The 22,261-nt window shown below is 35.4% G+C and overlaps 1 protein-coding gene across 3 annotated transcripts in view; it reads left to right on the top strand.

The window, feature by feature from the left end:
* The window catches only part of NT5DC1 (5'-nucleotidase domain containing 1), a 150,688-nt gene that overhangs the window by 104,199 nt on the left and 24,228 nt on the right, over window positions 1–22,261 (top strand). For all 3 annotated transcript variants that reach the window (XM_033234358.1, XM_033234360.1, XM_033234359.1), the window contains exons 7-8: window positions 15,673–15,847; window positions 17,647–17,744. In XM_033234358.1, the coding sequence (XP_033090249.1) occupies window positions 15,673–15,847; window positions 17,647–17,744 (273 nt within the window). The remainder of the gene's footprint in view (window positions 1–15,672; window positions 15,848–17,646; window positions 17,745–22,261) is intronic.

Below are 22,261 nucleotides of genomic sequence, written 5' to 3' on the forward strand. Positions count from 1 at the left end.
TTTAGGGATCAGTAATTGAGAGTACTATTTAGAGAAGACTTCAGACTTTTTTTTTTTATGTTTCAAAATTTAGAACATATATTTGGAAATTTGTAAGTGTTCACATATATTACTTGAGTTATTACAAGATAACTTTAAAATAACATTTAACCTTAGAAAGATAATTTCCATGTTATCTGGTAGGTTGACACTTACTGAGTCAGGAGCTTCTCCCTGTGGAGCCCCACAGTCTCTACACAGATATACAGAGCATCTGATCTTGCAAGACCTAGTCCTCCCAAAGGAAATTCCTTAAATGTGTGGAATAAATTGGGGGGGGGAAGGCTGTTCAGATATTTTACATATTTCTTTAAGAATAAACCAACTGTTTGTGTAGTTTCTGTCTTTATTCTGAATTTGTATTAAAAGTGTACATTTTAAATTTTTCACTAATTGTATTTAAATCTTTACAACAAGGCTGTAACATGTCTTAATAAAGGGGATAAAACAAGAAGATTAGTAGATATGGCAGTAAGGATTGTGTAATGAAAAAAATCAAAGAGACCAAGATTTTCATTCTATCCTGCTGTTTTCCTCATTACGTCATGATGATAGGCAAGTCTGCCTCTCTAGGCCTCATTTTCATATCTGCACAATGAGGAGATTAGGTTTTGTGGTCCCCACGGTTTCAGTAGCTACCCCAAGTTTCTCTGCTCAGTCCTCTGAGAATGATCTAATAGACCATTGGGCCATCTTGCCCAGTGTTTTGTCCTGGAAGTAACAAAAAGTAGAACCACCCTGCCTTCCGCTCAGTAGGACTTCTAGGGTTTTTTCATAGCATATGTTTCAAAATATGTTTTGAAGGTGAGTAGCATTTTGATAAGGGAAATCTTGAATTTTGGACCCATGCAGGGCAATTCTGTGATGCAGTGTGTCCCATAGCATTTCATGGTTAATCGACTGCCTCTACTCAAGCCAGAGGAACTTGATAAAGTAAAAATAGCTCTCACACAAAATGTTTACTATGTGTAAAGCATTGTGCTAAATGTTTCACATATATCATTGCATATAATTCACATAATTACCTAATGGGGTGAGTGTTATGACTATGATCATTTTATAGATAAGCCAACAGTCTGAATGACTAAAGCACTTACCCAAGGAGATTGCACAACTAAGACTTGACTCAAGACTGTCTGATTTGGGTCCGTACCACCCAGGAACACTGGAGACCATATCGTGTAATATACTTTATCTGTGTGTCTACTCTGGTACAGAACTTTGTCCTCTGAAGCTTTTCAGTAGAAATGGAATAGCAACTCTCCTTACATCAACAGCAACAGCTGTTTCTTAATGAACTCACCTGCAAATTATGAATTTCTTTCTGCCATCCCTGCTACCCTGCTCCATAATGATTTAATTTGCTGGCATGAGACATTTAGGTTAAGTTCCTTTTGATGTTTTAAATTGATTTTTTATCTGGAGGGCAAAACATTTTCTTTGCCATAGTTTTTAGATAAACTGTTAATTGGTCAAAGTCTAGTGCAGTTTTCTCTTTACTCACATTTTTCTTCAATGAATACGCATAGGGCATTTAGTGTTTATTGCTAACATTTGCCAAATAATTGTGTGCAAAATATTTGTCTCATTTGAATTGGATTTTGAATGTTTTCTTCTTATTTATTAATTCTAGAGTTTAGAGTTCTCTAGATTTATATTGACATATTTCCTTTTAAAAATAAATAGTCCAATCACTTATGTCATATGCTTTCTTAACAAACTTTTTCCTAGGTCAAAAGAAAGAATATAATTTTTATTAGAAAATAGTTTCATTATTACAATATTGTTTTATTCAGATCCTCTGGGAGCTGATATCTCTGCATTAATAACTATGCCTATTCCCTGCCTACAGCAGATTTCTTCCACTTTATTCTGAAAGATTGAAGGTATGCACTCAATAAATGGATCATGTATCTTAAGAAATCATGGAAAAAAAATATTTCTGTACCTACATTTCCTTTTAAGATCAATAGAGTCTATAGCTATACAAGTAAATGTTTTCTTTTTTATTGTGGACTTAATGTATTCTAAAGAGAGAAAGCAAAAAAAAAATCCTTTAAAATATTTAATTAGATAGATGGTAGATACATATATATATATATATATTATATAGGTAAAGACTAAGTTTATAACCTTATTTTTTATATTTTTTTCATGTTAGCCGGGTAAAGAGTTACTTAATTTTTGGTTTAAAAAGTCTGTCTTTATGTTTGAAAAGTATATGTGATTCTTATTTTATTATGATTATACATTTGCTAATTCTAAAAAATAACCAAAATACATAAACTTGTTGCATTAATTAGATTGGAAGGAGGCAGTGTGAAAGAGGCAAAAATAAGAACAGAGAAGGAAAAAGAGGAATTGAAATGGTTAAAAGTCCTGCTTAGAGTAGAATATTCTGGGAACCCAGCCATACCCAGCCATTACTCAACTATGAACCCCTCATGCCCAGGTTCCCACTGTATTTCTACCTGAGTCTCTGCCCACTCCTTACAGAGGCTATGAAGAGCTGCCTCCAGGCTTTCTTTACTCTGAGCCTCATTACTGATCAGTGTGGAATGAGTACTGGGTTCCCATCACAGATTATTTTCATTACTTATATTGATTTGGGAGTTGAATTTAGCATAGTGTATACATACTGAAATGCTGTCTTGGCATTCTGTTAGGCTACCTACTACAGAAGAAAAACCAGGTTAGAAGAAACAGTGAAAGTTCTATTCCAGGTCTTTTGTTTGTTTAATAATTGAGCACTTCAGTCCTCAGTGTGGGGCAGATTTCCTTAAGACATTGATAGTTAATGACCCCTAATGTCTAGCTTATTATTTCTTTGTTCCTGTTATTTTTTCTGATCTCTTTGTGCCTCAGAGCTAGAGAAGTCAACTGTAACTTTTTTCAAAGGAATAAGCATTGCCAAATTTCTGAGTCTGCTTTGCCCCGAGGCATCCCATTTTAGTTTTCCTAATTTTTTCCAGCTTCTCTCTTCTGAAGGAGGTAGAAGATTTCAAGTAAGGATAATGTCAGCGGACTGACTTCTGTTGAAAACAAAACCCTCCCAAAATGGTTTTGTGCTTCACAAATACATTTTAAAACGGTTTGAAATGAAACCTTCAGTGTATCTCTTTGAAGCTAGCCCCTAAAAGCTGTCCCAGGTTTTACCTGGAGGCATCTTTATTTTTCTGTACCAAGGAAAACATTCCTATTTCTTGCACAGTTAATTTGTAAGACTGTACTTAGGCAATAGTGCCTTTATTCATTCATCTCAAGCTACAAGCTCTTTAGTTCTTTCTGATGATATCATCATGTCATCATGTGCATTTTTTGGATCTTTCAACTTCCTTTGACATTCATGAGGGAAAATATTACCAGTGGTAGCTTTCAGCCCTAGACTTGTAGTGTCTTTCTGTGACCCCTGCAATTGCTCTTTTAATAAGCAGACCAAGTGAGCCTGAAAACATCTTATTCAGAGACTAAAAATAAAGTGTGCTAAAATCATAAAAGCAATAGCAAAGGCACATGTAGATAGGTTTTAAAGAGATCGCAGAGTGAAGAGAGCCATCATCTGGCTCAGAATATACTAATAGAGAACCCAGGCCAGAGAATAATTGAGGGGTAGTTACATCATGGTGGGGATCCACTGTGATTAAAAGATACATAAAGGTATTTATGTTTTCTTTCATTAGTTTGATCACAAATGATTTTTTAATATTCACTCTGCTCAGAGACTGCATAGCCTTTAAACAAAGTCTCTTAAATTGATGATTTTCTTATTCTTTTGGTACTTTCTAATAATAGTGTGTTATATATAACTAATTATAACTAATTGTATTTTTATTATGTTACTGTCCTGTAGTTATTAAATACTACATATCAGGACTCAGCAAACCTTTTCTTAAAGGGCTGGGTAGTAAATATTATAGGCTTTGGGCACCAAAAGCCAAAATCAAGGCTATTATGTTGATACTTATATTACCATTTTAAGATGTAAGCACCTTTCTTAGCTTGTGGGCTGTGGTTTGCCAACCTCTGGTCTTTATGGTCACCTGGTAAGTCTTGCTTGGTAGCTTTTTCCCACACACACTTACTTCTGTAGTTAGAAATCCTCTGGTATTTGCCTGATATTAAGTATAAGCATGAATGTTAAGATGGTTCTTTTCTTAAAAGATCTCGGAGTCTCAGAAGAAATAAAAATACATAAATATGGTTATTACAAGTGTTGATTATAGTGTAACATGATGAATGCCATCATTGATGTGCAGAGTGGGTATTGGGGAGGGCTCCTCATAGAAGGTAACTTTGTGACAAGCCTCCAAGGTTCACCAGGCGGCAGAGGGAGGGCAGTGTATTCCAGGAAGGGAGATAATATTTATGCCTTAACCTCAGATGTTTATTTGGAGTTTGTTTTCCCATCTCAGTGGAAGGTCTGAGTTTTCAGATAATAGCAGAGACAATATCAGTTCAGCGACTACAAAGAACTTCTACAGAAATCCTGAGGAAAAGCAGAATTGAATTTTATAATTATTATCCAATAATTATATAGCTAAACAGGCATACCATTTAAAGCTTTTGATTTCTGCTTCGGAACGCAAGTTATTTTTCTTTAACAGATAATGGTCACCAAATAAGTTAGATCTCAAACATATAGATTTAGACACATAAATGATGAGGTTTAGTGGACTAGGATTCTTGAGGACTCTATTCCATACCCAAGTTTGTTACTAACTGTAATTTTGAGTAAAATATGTGGTGGCTACTTAATCATCTTTAATATGACAAGGTTGAAGGATGTGATTTCTAAGGCTCCTTTCAGTTCTAGATATAATTAGAATGCATATTGATGGATACTTTTTTCCTCTGCAGAAATCTAATTTGGTGTTTCAATTTTCTTTTCTGGCTTTTGAGTTCAGTGCCATGCTTAAAAGGTTTTCCACATTGCAAGATTTTAAGTAAACTTATGTGTAAGGTTCAAAAAGAAGCTGATTTGTCTAAATTTATCCAAATTCTGAGCTCTCACTTATTACAATTCTGATTAAAACCCAAACCCCTGAACTGTAATACTACATCATAATGTACCATGAGAAAGAAAAAAGAGTAAGGATTTGTGGTGACCCTGTAGTTACCATAGAGTCCCCAAATGCCTTGTAACTGGAGGGGCAGTATTGCACAAGCTCTGAAAGCAGACTGGCTGCATTCAAATTCCGATTCTGCCACATGGTAGCTGTGTGACTTTGGGCAAGTTCCTTAGCCTCTCTGTATCTCAGATTTTTCAGTTGCAAAATGAGAATCATATAGGAGGAATCATATAGGACCTGTCCATGGGGTTGTTATGAGGATTAATTCCATTAATAGTTATAAAGGTCTTGGAACTGTGTTTGGCAAAAATAAGCCCTCAGAGTATGTCAGTTATTATAAGGATGATTATTATAAATAATCTATTTTAAAATGTGTTATTAAATTAAAACCATGGAAATGTTTTAAAATAAATGTTAATGCCATAGGAAATTCCTCAGATACAATGCTGAACAGAAACACAGGTAAAAAAACTATATATGGTATCCTTAAAATTCCCACAGAGTTAGATATGAACAGAAAATATACTGGCAGGAATCACATAGAAATATTAGTATGTTTGGTAGCTAGTCTGCAAAGATAGCTTCCTAATGAATCATGCCTCCCGGAAGTCACACTTTTCTGTTTTCTTCTTGAAAATGAGCTGGACCTCTATCATCAGGAAAATTCAGCAGAAGTGCTGCTGTAAAATTCCTAAGACTAGGTCATAAGGAGTCTTGCAGCTTTTGCTTGTCTTAAAACACTTGCTCTGAGGGAAACCCACTGCCACTTAACGAAGTCCAGCTACCCTGAGACCCAAATGCAGTGAGAAAGCTCAAGCTAGCTACGTGGAGAGATGCTTGTTTCACCAGCTCTCACCGTTCCAGCCCGCCCAGCCCAGGTGCCAGACAGTGAGTGAAGAAAGCCTTCGATGATTCCATACCCCCAGGCACAACTCCAAGTGAGAAATGCCTGGCTGAGTTCAGTCAACCCTCAGAATCAGGAGATGATAATACACTGTTATTTTAAGCCATCATGTTTGAGGTGGTTTGTTGTGCAGCAGTAAAAAACCCAATACAATGAATTTTCTGTAGCAAAAGTGTATCATATACAAGAAAAGCAATAATTTAATCTATTTAAATACTTCTTTTTTCCATATAGGTTCAACAGTAAGAGTTGATTATATTTTATGTATGTTTTTATATTATATAGTTGGTTATTCTTAATTAAGCTACAAATTAATTTTACTAGAACACCCATTCATTAGCCATGCTAAATAAGTATAAATTTATTGGACTTAGAATATTTACATGTAAAAAATATAGAGTCCAGGAAGTATATTTATTCCTGGACAAATTGTGTACAAATTCTGTACTACCTATTACAGAGAATTTCCTTTTGCTAAGACATTTTTATAAGATTTTTCTCAACTAGAACAAAGGGAGGGATATTGGAATGTTTGCTTTGTTGTACTGTACAAGTCTACGAGAATCTAAGTCTGTGGTTCTTCATGTCCCTAGCCTCAGGAATCTAATTAAAGGTAGAGCCTACACCTGCTGTGATCCCCCAACGCACACAACACACTGATGAACAAAATGTTGCAAAGAATATTGGGGTTTCATTCACGCACCGAGGCCCATGTTTGGATTTTAGGATAAGAACCCAGGCTTAGGGCATTATTACTCCTCAAGCAGTGTTACAGAGTATTACACATAGACTATCCTATATGTTTATGTTTATTATATCGAAGAAATTGTTTCATTATTCTAATGCTGTTTCATCAATTCTATTTCAGATTTTATATTAAAAAGTTAATAACTTTGTCAAAACAATTATCTGAGTTAAAATCTCACCGAGTTGAAACTTTAGTATGTTCTTTTTTTCCTTTTTCTTTTGTTACCGTGGAGTAACTAACCAGGTGATATTTTATGAAGACATATAGAAGATACAACTGATGTGATACAGATATAGGTGGAAAGTATAGTGAAAAACAGAGTAATGCCTCATTAAAATAGCTGCTTAACTCCTCTGTCTATGCAAGGTATAGATGTGGCACAGACCTAGGAGGCTAGAGAGGGCTTTCCTATTTATATAATACACTGTGTGGACATTGAACAAGTAATCCTTTGTGATTATAATCTTTATGTGTGTTCTGAAATGAATTGCTTCTAAGTGAAATATAGCTCTGCATACTTTTGACTTTATTATTAAGAAAAGATATTTATGAAGAAACTGAGGATATTTGAACTAAATTAATTAAGGAAACAGTGCACTCTTGTGATAAAATTTGATCTTTAAAATGCATATTCCTTTGAATACCAATCTAGTTTTTTAAGAAAAATCCAAAGTTTTTGAGTTGAGATTTAAAGGGTAGCAGGGAGGCAGGGGAACAAACATCCCAGGATAATCATTTTTTACTGCTGTAATCACTCCATGTTTCAGCAATTATTATTTTCATTTTCTAAGTGTTTCATATTTGAACTAGATGAGAAGTGATAAGTATGTAGAATTTACTTTAAATACTTGTTAATTTTGGTTTTCTTTAAACTGTTTAAAACATTTATGCTGACATAAGCTCTTCATGTATTTACATTTTGTAAATTTATATGCAATAGAAACCTTTGAGTTATTTTTTGGAGGTGAAGAAAAACAATTTAGAGCCTGTTTACTTTTATTTCAGCTGTTTCTAAAAGGATTTGTAAATATTTTATCTTGAATTGCATAGAGATAATCATTAAAATTGGAACTTTATTCCAAAGCATCTTGTTTAGGTTATCTATTGCTCCATAGGATACCACTACACAAAAGAGTATTATGTCACTTACGGATTCTGGGCTTAGTTGGGTACTTTTCATGTGGGGTCTCTCCTGTGGTTGCAATCAGAGGTCAGATGTCAGCGGGGACAGTAGTCATCTGAAGGCATGACTGGGCTGGATGTCCAAGGGGCTCACTATATGTCTTGCAGTTGAAGCTTTTAGCTCAGCACTCAGCTGGGGCTGGCAGTTGGAGCACCTACAACACAAATTCTTCATATAACCTATTCCTCACGGCATCTCAGGTAGCCTCAGATTGGTTGCACATCTTGACATGGCACATGGCTTCCAACAGATAAGGAGTTGAAGCTGCCAGGCCATTTAAGGGCTACACCTGGAACTAACACAGGGTCATTTGCACCACATTCTATTGGTCAAAGCGGTAAAATAACCTGCCCAGATATAAAAGAATGGAACGATTAACTCCAACTCTAGACATGTGAGGTGGGAGATATTGTTGTGTCCATCTTGGAAACTCAGTCCACCTCACATCTTTTACGTTTTATGTTCAATAAATTTAATAGCTGTTCTATGTGTAGATCACATGTAGGAGAACATGAAAATGCCCCTTCAATTATAATGAGCTACTGAAAACTAATGCTACTTTGAGAAGTGCGGTAACAGGCACAGGATCCTGGCTATTTCACCTCTAGTGATAGGCTCCCTGCAAAAGGATCAGAAAGAGTTGTGTCTAGGTAAGTAGAAGGTGTGGAAGGGAATTCTTATTGGGGATTTTGTGCCAAGCACTATGAGATGGATACTTTATCCACACTACTTTTTTTGTTTTTTAAGAGATGGGATATCTCTGTGTTGCCTAGGCTAGGCTCAAGTGATCCTCCGCCTCAGCTTCCCAAGTAGCTGGGACTATAGGTGCACATCACTGTGCCTGGCTTTCTTCTCTGTCATTTAATGAGATTTTATAGGTGAAGAAATTAAGAATTAAAATTAAAATTTTTAAGTAAATTTCTCAAAAATCCTGATATTGTAAGGGGCAAACCTGGGATTCAAACTTAAGCCATTTGACTTCAAAGTGTGTGCTTTTTCTACTTTACATACAAAAGTATTGCTCTCAAGGCTGAGAAATGAAAGTGAATGTGAAATAGTACAGTGAAAAACATAAAACAGTTCATCATTAAGTCTTTACCCTCACATAGGTCCTTCTTATAAAGGAAATAAAAATAAATTTTATTTTACTTAAAAGATTTTTACTTAAAATGTTTTTAAACATAGACACAGACTTGAGCATTTTTATCAGATAACGTTAAATATGCGTAATCTGGTTTTGTACTTCTAGTCGAAATAGTGAGATCCATGTTCTGCTAGGAGAAAAAGACTTTCAGAAAGCTGTCTGGTTTTGTAAGGGTATTCTACTGAAGTAATTCTCAAAGTATGGTTCTTGGACTGTCAGTTGACCTGAGAAATTGTTAGAAATGCACAATTTCAGGCCCCACCCCAGACCTACTGAATCAGAAACTCTAGGAGTATTTTTGAAAGCATTCTGGATAATTCTAATTTACCTTCATTGTGAGACCCACTACTCTGCCAAAAGTCTGTTTTGGAAAGATCATATTCAAAATGCAAAGACATTTCAGAGGAGGAGAAACACTGTGGAAATGGGTGTTCATTGTGGCTAAAGAGTTACCTGGCTGGACATCACCATGCAGGCATAGACTCAAGCAACCCTAAGATTAAAATGGTCCTTCGAAGCTGCCTATTTCAAAGGTTTGCAAATGTCTGATTGGCCAGGTGTAACTTTCTGGGGCTCCACCAGAGATCTCTAGGGTGGGGCATAGGAATTGTTAACATCATCATTCTCCTCTGGACACACTTTCTTGTGAAAAGTGTCATGCAGAATAGAACCCAGTTATCAAAGTTCAGTCTGAGAATGATTAAAAGAGTGGAAATTATTGCTTTCCTGGTTCTGAACATTGTACTGATATTAATGTAGCTCTATAATCTAATCACCTAAGTGGATAACACAGAGCACATGAAGATAAGATGCCTAGGGCTGCCACACATGCTTCTTACCCAGCTTTCTGGGTACATAGTAGTAACTAAATAAATTGCAAAACGTGGTCTCCAAACTTTTTATTATACTTTGTCTATATTGTGGAGCCTAAGTAAGCTCTATATTTTGAAGTTGCTGACAAACAACACTTCCTCCATTGCTATGCCTGTATGGCTGAGCTTTCAACCTGGTAAGATTACATCTCTCTCTATGAAATTTTACCTCACTGAGTCACCTTGTCGACCTTACAGCCTGTCCACATGTTATTGTATGTGATTCTGTCATCAGATCCATCTGCTGACCTTCCCAGCTGTCAGCGTCCTCATTAAAGGATTTGTTATATTTTGAATAAAACCAGGCAGACCTTCAAAAACCTCTCTCTCCGCATTTACGTTGTCTGTCCAGTAACCATGTCAGAAAGAGGAAACTAGGTTCTTTTAGAATGATTCATTCCGATATCATAGGAGAAAAAATAGGTTGTGAACTCTGATGCCAACAGGGGAGTTGACTAGGCCAAGTGTAGACAATATGGTATGGTGGGATTGTGGGTAAACTATTAGAATACATATGTAATACTGTCCAAGGACATTAACATCCAAAAATTTTAAAATACCGCTGACCCAAAATCATATTTATAGACTGTATTTAGCCCAGACAGTTTGATGGCTTTGGAGAGATAAAGGAGTCTGTTTGGCTTGTCTATACTCATTTAAACTCTTTGAATAATTTTTCTTTCAAAGAATTTCATAAAATACCCTTTTTCCAGGAATCCTCCTGTCATAGGAGAAATGAAATCCATTATTCTGTATTCACAATACTTAATTAAATCTAGAATACCATGCTTAATTGGTATAGGATAAGAGTAAACATTTTAAAGATCATCAACCACAATAACATTTGAGATAATTGGCAACAGTTATGATTTGTTGATTACCTAATATGTACAAGGCTATGTGTTAGGTAATAACGATACTACAAAACTCAGAAGTCCCTGCCCTCTGAGAGCCTGTGATTTCCAGTGAAGCAGGCAAAATACACAGAAAATAATAGTAAGAATTCTAGTTTTCATATTTTAGGGCAACAATTCTTAATCCTGGTAGCACATTAGGACGACCTGGGAAGCTTTAAAAAAAAATTAAAAATACCAATGTTGTGGCCCTACCCCAAACCAATTAAATCAGAATTTTTGGAGTAGGGCCAGGATATGCAAATTAAATTACAGAGCTGGAAATCAGATGCTATTAAAATGTAAATTTTATATATTTTTTTCATATATTCTGTACTTCATTTCCCAGTTTTTATTTGAGAGACTTTCCAAGCATTATATTTAGCGTATAGATTTTCACTTTAAACAATCTATTTTAGATTTCTTTATTTTATTATAAAATTAGATATAAACCTTATATTTTATTATATAAACAGCAAATATTTTAATAAATTTTAATTTTATTTTTTGCCACCTATAAATAAACAAAATAAATTTATCTCTTTTATCCTCCAACAAATATTTCAGCGTCTTTTAGCAAAGAAAAAACTTTCTTTTTTACAGAAAATTAATTATATCATTTCTACAGCAAGTACATTTAAACAGTTCATCGCTAAACATTTTAGCTGTTCACTAGCATGCGCTTATATAACTTGTAAAGATTATAAATATTTAAATCTCTTCTAAATTGTACTATGCAATGGAAACAACAACAGACCTTATTTGGAGGCTGACCATGGAAGTGTTAACATCCTGGCATCTCTAGTCCCCTCGGACAGCAGCTTTGAAAATTCTGGCCAAAAATCATGCAAACAGTAGTGATACAGTTAGCAAGAAAAAGCTTATTCAGTGATGATAGAAATAGTGATGTGGCACAATTGTCTGTAAAACTGAAAGAAATGATTTTTAATATTCAGGTTGCACTATATTTTTTTACCACGAGAGGTCCCTAAATCCTCTTGGTGTATTCAGGCCGTTTGATATGCATATCAGACTGTTGCAACACTTTGGTATTATTTCTGTCACTCTACATTAACCAATTTTCTAACATAGAAGGCTAAACTTTTATTCTTTAGCATCAGCTTTTTAAAAGAATTTCCTTTAAATCTTCTCTGGACCTAGAAAATACCAGCATCAAAGGATCTAAGAGTGGTGAAAAAACCAGGAAAATAAGTTACATAAAGTGGCAGTGAAATAGAATTCCTTTAGAGGTTAAGTGAAAACACAGGCTTCTTTGTGAGTTAAGAACAAACAATACCACTCCTTTCCATCTTAGGTCTAAATTCCATTTTGTTCAATCAGTGTTAATTAGTATCATAATTAAACATGACTTTTTTCATAGGCTGCCTTAATCGTACATGAATAATATTATTTTTGTCACTTCAGTTTGGCTCTGTGGTACTAATCAAACTCTTGCCTTGAATGTAAGGAAACATAAATGTTCCTGTGTCTGCTCCTGTACTAATTTAGGTATTCATATGTTGAATACTTGCTCCATGCCAAGCAGAAAGATATATTTCTTGCCTTTAGAAGTTTATCGTTTCTTTGGGGATATAATTTAATAGACAGTTATAATCCATTGTAGCATGTTTAACATAACTCTTCATTTGATTTAATACCTTGACTTATTTCAATAAAAAGATGTTTCTATTTGTATAATTATGTCTCCTATTCCTTTAATAATTGGAGGTTACAAGGGGGCAAAAATATTTTCTCCATGGCAGCCAGTGATCTTTTGTAGTAAGAGCAACTCATAATCTCCCACTGGGTATGTGTTTGTACAGGGCTTGTCTTTTTTAGTTTGTTCATTTCAGTCTGGCTTATGAACAAAACAAGGACATCTCCATTATGACTTCAGAGAATAATTTTATCTGATTAAATTATTATATTTGTACTCTTTTCAATCAGACATTACTAATTAAGAGATACTAATGAAATTAACCTAGGTAAGAAATTTAAAATATTGTATTTAAATGCATATGTCTTATATGTTTATTCCTTTGGAAATGTTAACAGTAGCTTTTTAATAATAATTTATATTTTGATCACTAGATGGCACTAAGCACATATAGCTAAGAAAAAATAACTTTTTCTCAAGTTTTCTGAAAACAAGTCTATGTTTTCAGTGTTACACACTATAAATTTTTTTTATTATGTAACCCATAAAATTCTTCTTGCTACAAAAGCTTTGTTTTACTAAGTGAAATAATCTCACATCTGACTCCCTTAGGTATAGTAAGTTCCAAGAGAGACACAGCCTCTGAAATTAGCAGTCATCCACTCATCACAATTTTCTATTCTTGGCCATTTGCATTTATTATTACCATCTGTTTCTTAAACTGGCCTTTTCTTACTAGTACTTCCTCTTCCCTGGAAAACAGAGAATATATTTTAATTTTTTAAAGGGGTATTATATAGCCTCTGGTATGTTACAAAGAGATCCTAGAGATTCACACACAAAAGTTCCTGTAGGGCAAAATATAAAAAGAGCAAAAACTTTGTTTTTGTTTTTGGTCTTCTAAATATTCTCATATTGCAACATATTCTTTGTTTTGTTATTTTTGGTCCGGTTATGATATTCATGAAATATATTTTCTGAATCATGATGCTTTAGGTTGCAAATAATAAATATCCTTAATGTTTAAGCTATTATTAAATTGAGTTATTTTGTACAACTGGAAGTTGTCCAGAAGTTGAATGGTACTTCCAGTGGTGGTTAGAGTTAGTCAGTGACTTAATCAGAAATCCAGTGGTGGCCAGGCACAGTGGCTCATGCCTGTGATCACACCACTTTTAGAGGCCTGCGGTGGGAGGATCACTTGAGCCCAGGAGTTCAAGGCTGCAGTAAGTCATGATTGTGCCACAGTGCACTCCAGTCTGGGCAACAGAGCGAGACCCTGTCTCAAAAATGGAAACAAAAGCAGAAACCCAGTGATGTCATCAGGGACCCAGGTTTGTTTCCTTTCATATGTCCACTCCGCTATCTCTGATATATCAGACTTGTGCTTTGTGTTGATGATAACCACTGCAGTTCTACATAGAATTTATAATCATGGTAAAGTCTAGTAGTAGAAGTGGGGATATTTCCCCCTTTATAGGTTTCTTTTTATCAGTGGTATATATTACTTCAGGATCCTGCAGCAAAGTTCTCCTCAGGTCTCATTGGCCATGCCTGGATCCCCAGCACTTCCTAAACAATTCAATGACAGAAGGGAATAAATGTGATGGGTGTAGACCGATAGAGACCCTTGCCCTTGCTAGCATCACAGACCCCCTCAGAGGAAGATGAAACCTGAAACAATATCAGAGCACTCCCCAGCAAAGAGGGAGACGGATGTGGGGAGGCAGACCACAATATTTGCTACCGTTTTTGTTTTTATTTGTTCGTTTTGTTTCACTCAAAGACTCTTCTTCCTGGCCGGGCGCTGGCTCACGCCTGCAATCCCAGCACTTTGGGAGCGCAAGGCAGGCAGATTGTGAGGTCACGAGATCAAGACCATCCTGGCAAACATGGTGAAACCCCGTCTCTACTAAAAATACAGAAGTTAGCTGGGCATGGTGGCGCCTGTAGTCCCAACTACTCAGGAGGCTGAGGCAGGAGAATCGCTTGAACCTGGGAGGCGGAGGTTGCAGTTAGCCAGAGATCACACCACTGCACTATAGCTTGGTGACAGAGTGAGACTCTATCTCAAAAAAAAAAAAAAAAAAAAAAACTCTTCTTCCTGATGTCCTGATGTTCTTGAAGTATAACTTTCAAGTATTTCAAGTGTATCACACTGGACAGAGTCACAGATGTATCCCGTATCTAGCTACTGCAGACTCTTATCATTCAGTACAAGCTGTTTAAGCTATTTTTTTTTGTATTGTCTATGCATGTATCCTTTTCGTAACAATTAGAGAAAGTAAAATCTTAGATTATTTTTATCTGCTTATTAGTTCTATCATGCTCTGAGAGCAATATTTCTAAAAGGTGTTATGAATCTAGTAGCATTTCAACTAAATCTGCAATTGCCTGCTGAGTACCCACAACTTGAAAAGCACTGGGTCAAGCACTATGGGTAAGTCTGGCCCAGACATCTGGAAACACTGCCACCATCTGCCCTGGAGCTCAGCCAGACCCGTGGACACTCGAAAGGGGCAGAGTAAGCAGTCCCACTTCAGTGATGGGAGTCATTCAGTGTTCCCTGTCAACTACAGTGCCTTTTGGCCTGTTCTGGCCTATTTTACACCAATTTTTCCATTTGATATCTCAGCACTTCTCAAAGGCTATAGAATGGCTCCCCTACTATAGGTTCCATCTGAAATAGGAAACTGTGACTCTGAGGAACTCATCCCCCTTCTTGGCTATTCATGCCAAAGACGTGATCCTGGTGCAGTATCTGAATGTTGATTTGTTTCTTATCTGTATTCAGCAAATATTCGTTGAATAATTAAAAGAATATTTGTAACCAATTGATATTTCACATGTAAGGTTTTCTCTTACAGCATTTGAAAATGTTGATCATATTGTGTTTCTTGTGTTACCTGTTTTAACAGTTTATCAGTTCTTGTCAAATAGCCAGCGAATATTATCAACTAACATTTTCAAACAATAATTTGTTTTTGAGTAAAGAACTATTCTTAAAAAGCAAATAGTATTGGCATAATTGCTAGGCTAGTCAAACTTTGTTCTTATCCTTTTAGTTTTATCTATAGATTTGAAAGAGATTAACTTGTTAGAGAATACATTTAGTTAAAAAATCTTTAAAAAGGAAAACCTCAATGATACTTTTATTTTTCAGAAAACTGTGGAATATATTTTCCAGAAATAAAAAGAGATCCAGGCAGATATTTACACAGTTGTCCTGAATCTGTGAAAAAGTGGCTTCGACAGCTAAAGAATGCTGGGAAAATTCTTCTGTTAATTACCAGTTCTCACAGTGATTACTGTAGACTTCTCTGTGAATATATCCTTGGGTGAGTGATGAGTCATTCAGTTTTCATTGTCTTATGAAATACAGATAGCAAATTAGACCAGGGCTTTTTTAGAAGTATCAGCCATGACCATATCATTATTTTAAGCAATGCTGAGTGACAAGTTTTTTTTTCTCATGACATACCTCCATATCTGTTGACAGCAGCCCAACCAAGTACATTTTAGCAAAGCAATGTTACTGGGGACCAGTATGCTCATAGCTCACCGAATGTCCAGGTTTTAGGTTTTCTAGAAGGTGGTAAACTGTATATCCTTCAGTTTTCCATGAATTTGGCTTCTCATCTTTGGATGATGACTGAGGGACACTGAGTTGTAGGTTATACTCCTCCACAGATACCTGGAGTACAGCCACTTTTTAGTCATTTCAGTTTGGAGCCATGTACTTTACTGTTTAACACAGCCATAATGGGATTGAATTCATGAAAATGAAGGCAGTGTAATTGCATAGACTTTAAAGTAAGACAGACTTGACTTCAAGCCCCACTCTGCAGTTTACTATATTACTTGGAGTAGATTTTATAACCTCTTTAAGCTTCAATTTTGTCATCATAAAAATGGTACAGTAATGCCTTGTGGGTATGAGGGGTTATTCAAATAGCATAATACAGGTAGAGAATTAGATAGGAATAGTTGATAGACTTCAGTGTGTAAATACTTATTCTTGTGGGCAATACCAGGAAATGCCTATGGTCAAAGCAAGATTCCACAGTGAGCTATTAGGTCTCCCCTAATGTTTCTTCAAATTCCATCAAATACCAAATTGCCATGAGTATGGAGCAAGTTTGGGCCTTAAAACCTACCTTCACCAGCTTTTTTAGCATCATGATTTCCATGTTCCTTAGCATGTGTGGCTTTAGTTTGTTCTACGATACGCTTACAATCTGTGAGTAGAATTTCTGCTTTTTGAATAATATATAGGCTGATATATAATAATGCATCCTTTGGGTGAATTAAGGCTAAAGTCCTGGATGTCTTGGAAGGTGCCGCTCATGGAGACATTTGCTATCCTAGTAGTGGACCCATGCTTTAAAATGGACAATTGAGATTTTAATTCCTCTTTTATTAGCATAGATACCTATAGTCTTTCTTCATCTCAATTTCTATTTATTGCTGTTTGATTCATAAAAGTAGTCTGGAATGTTGCATAAATATTGTTTCCCCCATTGTAATAGTGAGTCCTTCAGGAGAAGGGCTACCTTTCCTTTGCCATCAGAAATAATCCTTAATATAATGATAAGTACAGATTTAAAATCATTAATTATTGTCATATAAAAGTTACCACATTATAAGACTACACTGATTGTCAGATAAAGTATCTTCTTCACATTTGAAGCACTCTCTGAAAGATGACCGTAACTTGCTATAATGCTGCTTTCTGTGGGACCCATGTAACACACAAAATTGTTAACTCTTCAAGCTAACAAAGCCAGCCAGTTGCAGGCCTCCAAATTTGAAGATAGATTTTCCAAATATTTCCAACTGTTAGGAACTATTGACTTCACTGCCAAAGCCAGCTTGGTACCTAGAGTCTATGTACTGCTTTCTTTTTTTCCTGATTATGTTTATACTTCAAAGAGTTGTCAGGAAGACTAGTACTCAACCACCTTCTATTTCCAATGGAATGTTCACCTTAAAGTGTGAGAAAAATATGAAGCATATAAAAGTTAATCAAAAGATAAATGATGCTGTTGTAAAATAGGTAAGCAAAGATCAAGTTCTGTTTTATATGGACCTATTCTAGTTCTTAAAATAAATTTATGAAAAATTGTGTTGCTTTTAGGAATGATTTTACAGACCTTTTTGACATTGTGATTACAAATGCACTGAAGCCTGGTTTCTTCTCCCACTTACCAAGTCAGAGACCTTTCCGGACGCTCGGTAAGTTACATTTGGTTTCTTTCTTCTCCTGTATACAGTTGACTAACAATCTTGTGCAGAACACTGTTGTTACATGCAATGCCATGTCTTCTTTCCTCTCATGGGGAAGAAAAAAGATAATAAACCTATGTTTGTATTAAATTTTACACTACCACTTTATATCACAATTATTTCTTTGCATGTCAGCCTTTCCCTGACTTTAAAAATGAAGGGCATGAACTTCACTTTGTTTTTAGGACCTAAATAAATGCCTCGATAAATGTTTGAAGGATGGATTACTTGTGATAAATCAGTTGAGTTATTTTCTAGAACAAAAGCACCTGCGGAACACATGAGGATCATAACAAATGAAACATTCCTGTCTCTGGGGAAAGGGAAGGCCTTCCTGAAAGGGTATTTAGAATTGTCATTCATGTAGAAGAGACTGATAGGGAGAGAGGTGGAATGAAAGGGATTTGCGGGTGAAAAAGAATGATAATAGAGTGAGGTACTCATATTAGGTGCTCTTGAAAGCTTCTTAAATAAATACATAAATGAATAAAAAGCAAAACCTGATCAGGAGTAGAGAAGTTATAGTTTTTGGGGAGTGAAAGACAGTGAGTTTAGTTTTGATATCTGTTGTATCTTTTATTTCTATTTAAGTAGTTTCAAGTAAGCTCAATGATATATTAACATTTGAGGACCATTCAGAAGTTCTCTTAGGAGAGGACCATCTAAAATAAATCCAGGATGGTTAGAAATTGAAACAGTTAATGGTTGTAAATGCACATAAATGTAAAAAAGATTATTAAGAAATAAAATTTATAGATCTACCTAGAAATCTACCTGTCTTTTAAAGAGAATGATAAAATTAACATACATACATATTATATGCATAGTATATATAAGCATCTACCATAATATATGATTTATAATTTTACTTTTGATTAATATGCTTGGCATTATATAACAACTTGGGCCAGGTTGGACTGATATTTAATATACATTTCTCTTTACTTTCCCATGGCCACACACTACCCTGTTCTGAAATAAAATTTAAAATTTCTCAAAAAAGTGTTCAGGTGAATCAGACACATTTAATACATTTATTTAATGTGGTAATACAGTATTAATTACTTTGAACTTATTTTTGCTATTCAAAAGCCTGATTCAATTCTAGGCATTTGATAGTAGCTCAGTACTCAGTGTTGGGCTTATGAACAGTGAAATCTAAGTGAGGCTCATTGTAGCACGTGTCAAGCACCAAGCCTTTTTCTGTGCACCAGACAGATATGTGAACATGTGAGCACGTCAGCAAGTGCAAGGGATGCTTATGGATTTTAGTACGTGTCATGAAGGTAATAACCACCTTATGAGGTACAGTATATGGGGCAGGCTTCCTTAGAGTGGCTGGCCAGGGAAGCTCTGTCCAAAAAGGTTAGGTAAGGTGACTTGCAAGGTGAGCCCTGAGGGACAAGTGATGAGAAGAGCAGAGGAAGACTGTTCCTGGCACTCTTCATTCATTGGATCAGATGAATGCCAGGGCCCCAGTAGGAGATTAGTTTTTCACATTCTAGTAACAAAGAAGAGACCTGCCATTCTGGCACATGGTCATGGGGTGGGAGGGGGTGAAGTTAGGGAGGCAGGCACCCTCATAAGCAGTGGAAAGGGGTTTGAATTTTATTCCACAAGTAACCTGAAGCTGTTCCGTTGTTTGAGGCAGAAGAGTGATACAAGAGACTGCTTTGGCTGCTGGGTGGGGAATGGTTTGGGTGTGGGGAAGGATGGAAAGAAGAAGACCTGGCAACTGCAGTGTCCCTAGTAAGATACTGTGGTGGTTTGGTCCAGAGCGACAGTATTGGAGATGGAGAGAGGTAGATACATTTAAGATACATTATGGAGTTGGAAAACACAGGGCTCCATGATACTTAAAGAAACAGCAGATGAAAAGAAAGGAGTAATAAAAAAATAACTTCCAGGTGGTTGATTTTTCTTTTTCCTGAAATGAGCAAGTGAGTAGATGGTGGTACCATTTATAGACTTGGGGAAAAATACAGAGGATAAAGTTATATGGAGCAGGGGTTACATCTATTAAGAACTCGTTTTTCAACATGTTAATTTTGAGATGCTTATGAGTTACGTAACTCATTATCAATTAGGAAATTGTATAAATATGCCTGGAGTCCAAGGGAACAAGTCTAGGTGAAGATATATATTGGGAGTAATCAGCTCATAGATAGGTATTTGAAGCCAGGGGCTTATATGAAACCAAATATAGAGAGAATGTAGATAGGCAAAAGGCCTAGACCAAGCCCTGACATTCTCTAATATTAAGGATAGAGAAGAAAGATTGCAGTGTGGCAGCACATAGATTATAGTATGGAAAATAGTAGAATATGTGTGCAGAAGCCAGAGGAAAGAGGAAAGGGTAGCCAGCTAGTCCAAATGCTACAAAAAAAAAAACACTGAAATGAAGAAAGCGAAATCTTCACTGGGGTGGGCAAGATGGAGATCACTAGTGCCTCAGTGAACAGTTGCCATAGAGTGGTGGGATAGAAACTAAATTGCAGTATCTTGAGTAGTTCATTGGAGGTATGGAACCAGGGCATATGTACAGCTCTTTCTAGAATTTTAGCTCTGAATGCGGTCAAAGAATTGAGGTTTTAGCTGGAAGACAATGTAGGATTAAGGGCATATTTTATTTTTTTAAGATAGAAGATACTGGAATATGCGTATGTGGTGATGAGAATGATCTAGTACAGTGGTTTTCAAGGGAGGCAGTTTTGCCCTTCATTGCAAATTTGGCAATGTCTGGAGACATTTTTGGTTGTCACAACTTGGCAGGGGGGTAGAGGCTAGGTGTGCTACTAAGCAGCCTACAACACACAGGACAGCACCTCCCAATGACAAAGAATTATCTAGCCCCAAATCTCAGTAGTGCCAGGGCTAAGAAACTCTAGTCTAGTAGAAAGAAATAGGTTGATGTTGTTCTCATATATTGGTTTAAAGTCTTATATAATAAAATCCTTGATATTAAGGAATTATCTGTTATCAAGGATTCTGATAGTATTCTTATAATTAAACCAGAAAAAAATCTAAATGTTTTTCCCCACTTTACAAACTTACATTTAAATACGTAAGTAAGTACCCAATAAAATTTGCTTTTATTTTTTTTTTGTGGGGTTTGCATATTTTGTTCTAAGAAAATCTATACCCCTTGTATACCCATAGTAGTATTTATGCCATTCCATAAGATTTTTATTAAAATTTCACACAAAGATACAAATAATGGGAAACTGCACATTAAAAATATACCAAGTTTTTTTTAACATATTGGAAAGTATAAATGCATTAACTATGTTGACAATTTACAGCATTTTATGTAGTTTTTCTCTATGTAATTGAGAGTATCCTGAGATAAAAGGGTGGAGTGTTTAAAAAATGATTACTTTAGAAGTAACTATCTTAAGACTTCTGTGCAGTATTTTCTGTTAGTTGTACAGTACAACTGGATTTGAGGGCTGACATAATGATGTTTATCCGAACTACATCTTTAAATATTATACTCATCGAAAGACTTGAAAGTCTTTTTGACCAAATTTATGGTATGGAAATATTAGGAATCTAAACTTTAAAAATAAGCATATCCTGATAATAAATATACCATTTTAAAAAATTGTTTTACATTTTGGGTTGTATAAAAACTTAGTTTTTTAATTTCTACTTTCTCTAATTTGTATTTCATTTATTTTTTAATTGACAAGTAAAAATTATATACTTATGTTGTACAATATGGTATTTTGATATGTATATACATTGTAGAATGGCTAAATGATACTATTTAAATAAGTATTACCTCACATTATCATTTTTTTGTGTGTGGTAAGAACATTTAAAATCTATTCTCTTAGTAAATTTTAAATATACAATGTATTATTTTTAACTCTACGTTATATACAATATATTTCTTGGATTTATGGATTTATTCCTCCTAACTGAAATTTTGTGTCCTTTGACCAACATCTCCCAAAACCCCTACCCCTAGCCTCAGATAACCACCATTTTACTTTCTGATTCCGTGAGTTTGACTTTTTTACATTCCAAATGTAAGTGAGATCATATGGTACTTGTCTTTCTGTACCTGGCTTATTTTGCTTAACATTGTATCCTCCAGGTTCATCCATGTTGTCACAAATGACAGGATTTCTTTCTTTTTAAGGTCAAATAGTATTCCATTATGTATATATACGATATTTTCTTTATCCTTTAATCTGCTAATGGACATTTAGGTTGATTTCATATCTTGACTATTGTGAATAATGCTGTGATGAACATGGGAGTGCAGATATCTCAACATACCAATTTCATATATTTTGCGTGTGTATACTCAGTACTGGGGTTGCTGGATCATATGGTAGTTCTATTTTTAATTATTTTGAGGAACTGCCACACTTTTTCCCATAATGGCTAAACTAATTTACAGTCCCACCAAAAATGTACAAGGATTCCCTTTTCTCCACATGCTCTTTAACACTTAT

This window comes from Trachypithecus francoisi, unplaced genomic scaffold (assembly GCF_009764315.1).
Source record: "Trachypithecus francoisi isolate TF-2019V2 unplaced genomic scaffold, Tfra_2.0 Lachesis_group15, whole genome shotgun sequence".
Taxonomy (NCBI): Eukaryota; Metazoa; Chordata; class Mammalia; order Primates; family Cercopithecidae; genus Trachypithecus; species Trachypithecus francoisi.